Source organism: Octopus bimaculoides, chromosome 19 (genome assembly GCF_001194135.2).
Source record: "Octopus bimaculoides isolate UCB-OBI-ISO-001 chromosome 19, ASM119413v2, whole genome shotgun sequence".
Lineage (NCBI taxonomy): Eukaryota > Metazoa > Mollusca > Cephalopoda > Octopoda > Octopodidae > Octopus > Octopus bimaculoides.
In genome coordinates this window covers 52,490,986-52,493,607 of record NC_068999.1, presented here as the reverse complement: position 1 = coordinate 52,493,607, position 2,622 = coordinate 52,490,986, and the positions used below count along the sequence as shown (strand labels likewise).

The 2,622-nt window shown below is 39.1% G+C and overlaps 1 protein-coding gene across 1 annotated transcript in view; it reads right to left on the bottom strand.

Moving 5' to 3' along the window:
• Positions 1 to 2,622, bottom strand: part of LOC106878181 (VWFA and cache domain-containing protein 1-like) — a 141,564-nt gene that overhangs the window by 13,665 nt on the left and 125,277 nt on the right. Inside the window, 3 exon segments of the mRNA XM_014927320.2 lie at positions 440 to 561; positions 946 to 1,074; positions 2,396 to 2,524. Coding sequence (XP_014782806.1) covers positions 440 to 561; positions 946 to 1,074; positions 2,396 to 2,524 — 380 coding nt within the window.

Genomic DNA, 2,622 nt, shown 5'->3' with positions numbered 1-2,622 from the left:
GTATGTATGTATTTATGTATGTGTGTGTATGTGTTAGTGTGTCTATGTTTGTCCCCCCAACATCGCTTGACAACCGATGCTGGTGTGTTTACATCCCTGTATCTTAGCGGTTCAGCAAAAGACCAATAGAATAAGTACTAGGCTTACAGAGAATAAGTCCTGGGGTTGATTTGCTCGACTAAAGGCGGTGCTCCAGCATGGCCACAGTCAAATGACTGAAACAAGTAAAAGAGTAAAAGAGTAATCCTGCAACTGACCAATGTCTTGCCCAGTTGGGGATATATATATATGCCATGGAGCCAGTTCCTGTTAAGCTGTCCAACCCATGTCAGTATGGAAAATGGATGTTAAATGATGTTGGTGATGATGATTAAAGACTGTAAAAGAATTTGAAAGGGAGTTTTTTAGCAATGACTCAATGTTATCAATGTCGTCTCACCTGGACCGCATCGAATTTGTTCTCCATCAGTATCTACACCATCTGTAGCGAATACTATTATAGATTGACAACCAGTCCGGGGATAACTATTTAATAAATCAAAACTCATCTGGAAACTTTTCCTGGAAAGAAACAGAGGTGAAGAAATGAGAGAAACTCTTGAATAAATAATCAAATGATTGGCAATTGTCAGTGATGTGTAGTGACAGAAATCATAGAACAAAAGTAAGTTCCATGTCAGACAAGCACTATGTCTTGCAAACAACTCCCACATGCAAGTGCTACCAGTCAAGAACTCCGCATACTGGAAGACAGCAAGTGTATGGGGTCATCAGGAGAGAATGCGCACCGTTTCGGGGCCTAGAATATAACAAATAATGAAAAGGATCACTATGAATATATTTAAATAAATGATGTCCAATCCATGCTAGCATGGAAAGCAGACATTAAATGATGATGATGATGATGATGATGTTATAACTGAAAACACATGTAATAGTGCTTACTCTAATTCACTGGTCCCGCCAGCTTTTAAACTATAAATTTTTTCAATTAAATCTTTTCGATGTGCGATGGTGGCTGGAACCATTCTGTTTTGCTGACAGCTGAGGACTTCTGTAGTGAAATGATGCCATCTGAAAAGAAAACCAAGAGAAACTGAATGTGATACTAATAGCATAATATTTAAAAAAAGGTTTTGCATGACTTAGTCTGAAGAGTGATGCATGTGACCCAATGATTAGAAACTCAGAATTGTCAGGTCATGGGTTCAATTCTTGGACCAGGTAGCACACTGTAACCTTGAGCAAGGCACTTTATTTTCACATTGCTCAGTGATTCTCTTCTTCATCTACCATGCTTACAAGGATCAGAAATCATGAATCTCTTTACCAAAATCTAAAGAACCAGGATTTTTCTGATCAAAGATACAGCAGCAGTTTTCCCATCATCTTCTGCTGGTTTATCTACAGTTTACTCTGCTAGTCTCCTGTTCTTTTAAGCTTACCCTTGAAGTACAAGATATATTAAATGCTTAGACAAGAGGTGTTCATGGTTTTGTAATCAGCCAATGAAAGATTCAGCATGACTTAAGCTGCCAATTAAAATAGAATTGGATGGTGACATGGAGTTATGAGAATCCATGCAAACAGCACGACTGGTTAATAATCAACGGCACTTGGGAGTTAATCCTGTGATGATCTGACATACTGTTCAAGGTGGTGACTTGTACTCACAGCCTAAATAGCTTGAGAATCCCAATAAAACCCAACTTCATAAACCTGTAGGGCTTGATGCAGATATTTCTTTAGCTTAACCAGAGAAAGAAGGACACCTATGACCTTCTTCAGGGCCTCTGGGGGCTGGCAGGAAGACTTGTCCCAAACGCTTGCCACAGACTGACACAGGCCAAATGATGATGATCATGATGGTGATGGTGGTGGTGGCAGTTGTCCTCATCATTGTTTTAATGTCCTATTTTTCATGCTTGCATAGGTGGGACAGAATTTGTTGAAGCAGACTTTCCACAACCAGATGCTCTTCCTGTCACCAGCACTCATCTATTTCCAAGCAAAGTAATATTTCCTCATGACCAGACATTATTTTCATGAAAAATTGGAAACAAAGGACACTGCTCAATTAGTAGTTATTTAATTCCCTCCTCTCCACCCCACCACTTCCTCCCGAAAGGATGAAAGGCAAAGTCAACCTCTTCAGCGGAATGTGAAGTGAACACAGAATGTAAAGATGGCCAAAATGCCACTAAGCTACTTGCCTGGTATGCTAATGATTCTGCCAGCTCACCACCTTAACCTTATCAAATATCAACAGGGGACAGTTAATCCTGGAGAAATGATATCCACTAATTCTCCTCAACAAAATCTCACCTTGACCATAATGAAATTACATTATATTTATATAAGTAAGAATAACAACAGGTTTAGCTTGGTTACTTACTTGCCAACTTCATCCCAATGACTGGCACGGGCACATATTACATTTACATAATCCTGTTTGGTTAGTGTACTAATTACGACTTTTGCCACAGCTTTGGCTATTTCGAATTTCTGGCCCTTCATTGATAAACTGAAGATATAGAGCAGATGTAGTAACATACAACATCACAGGAGAATTAAATGACACTCAAAAACACACACACACACACACACACACATATATATATA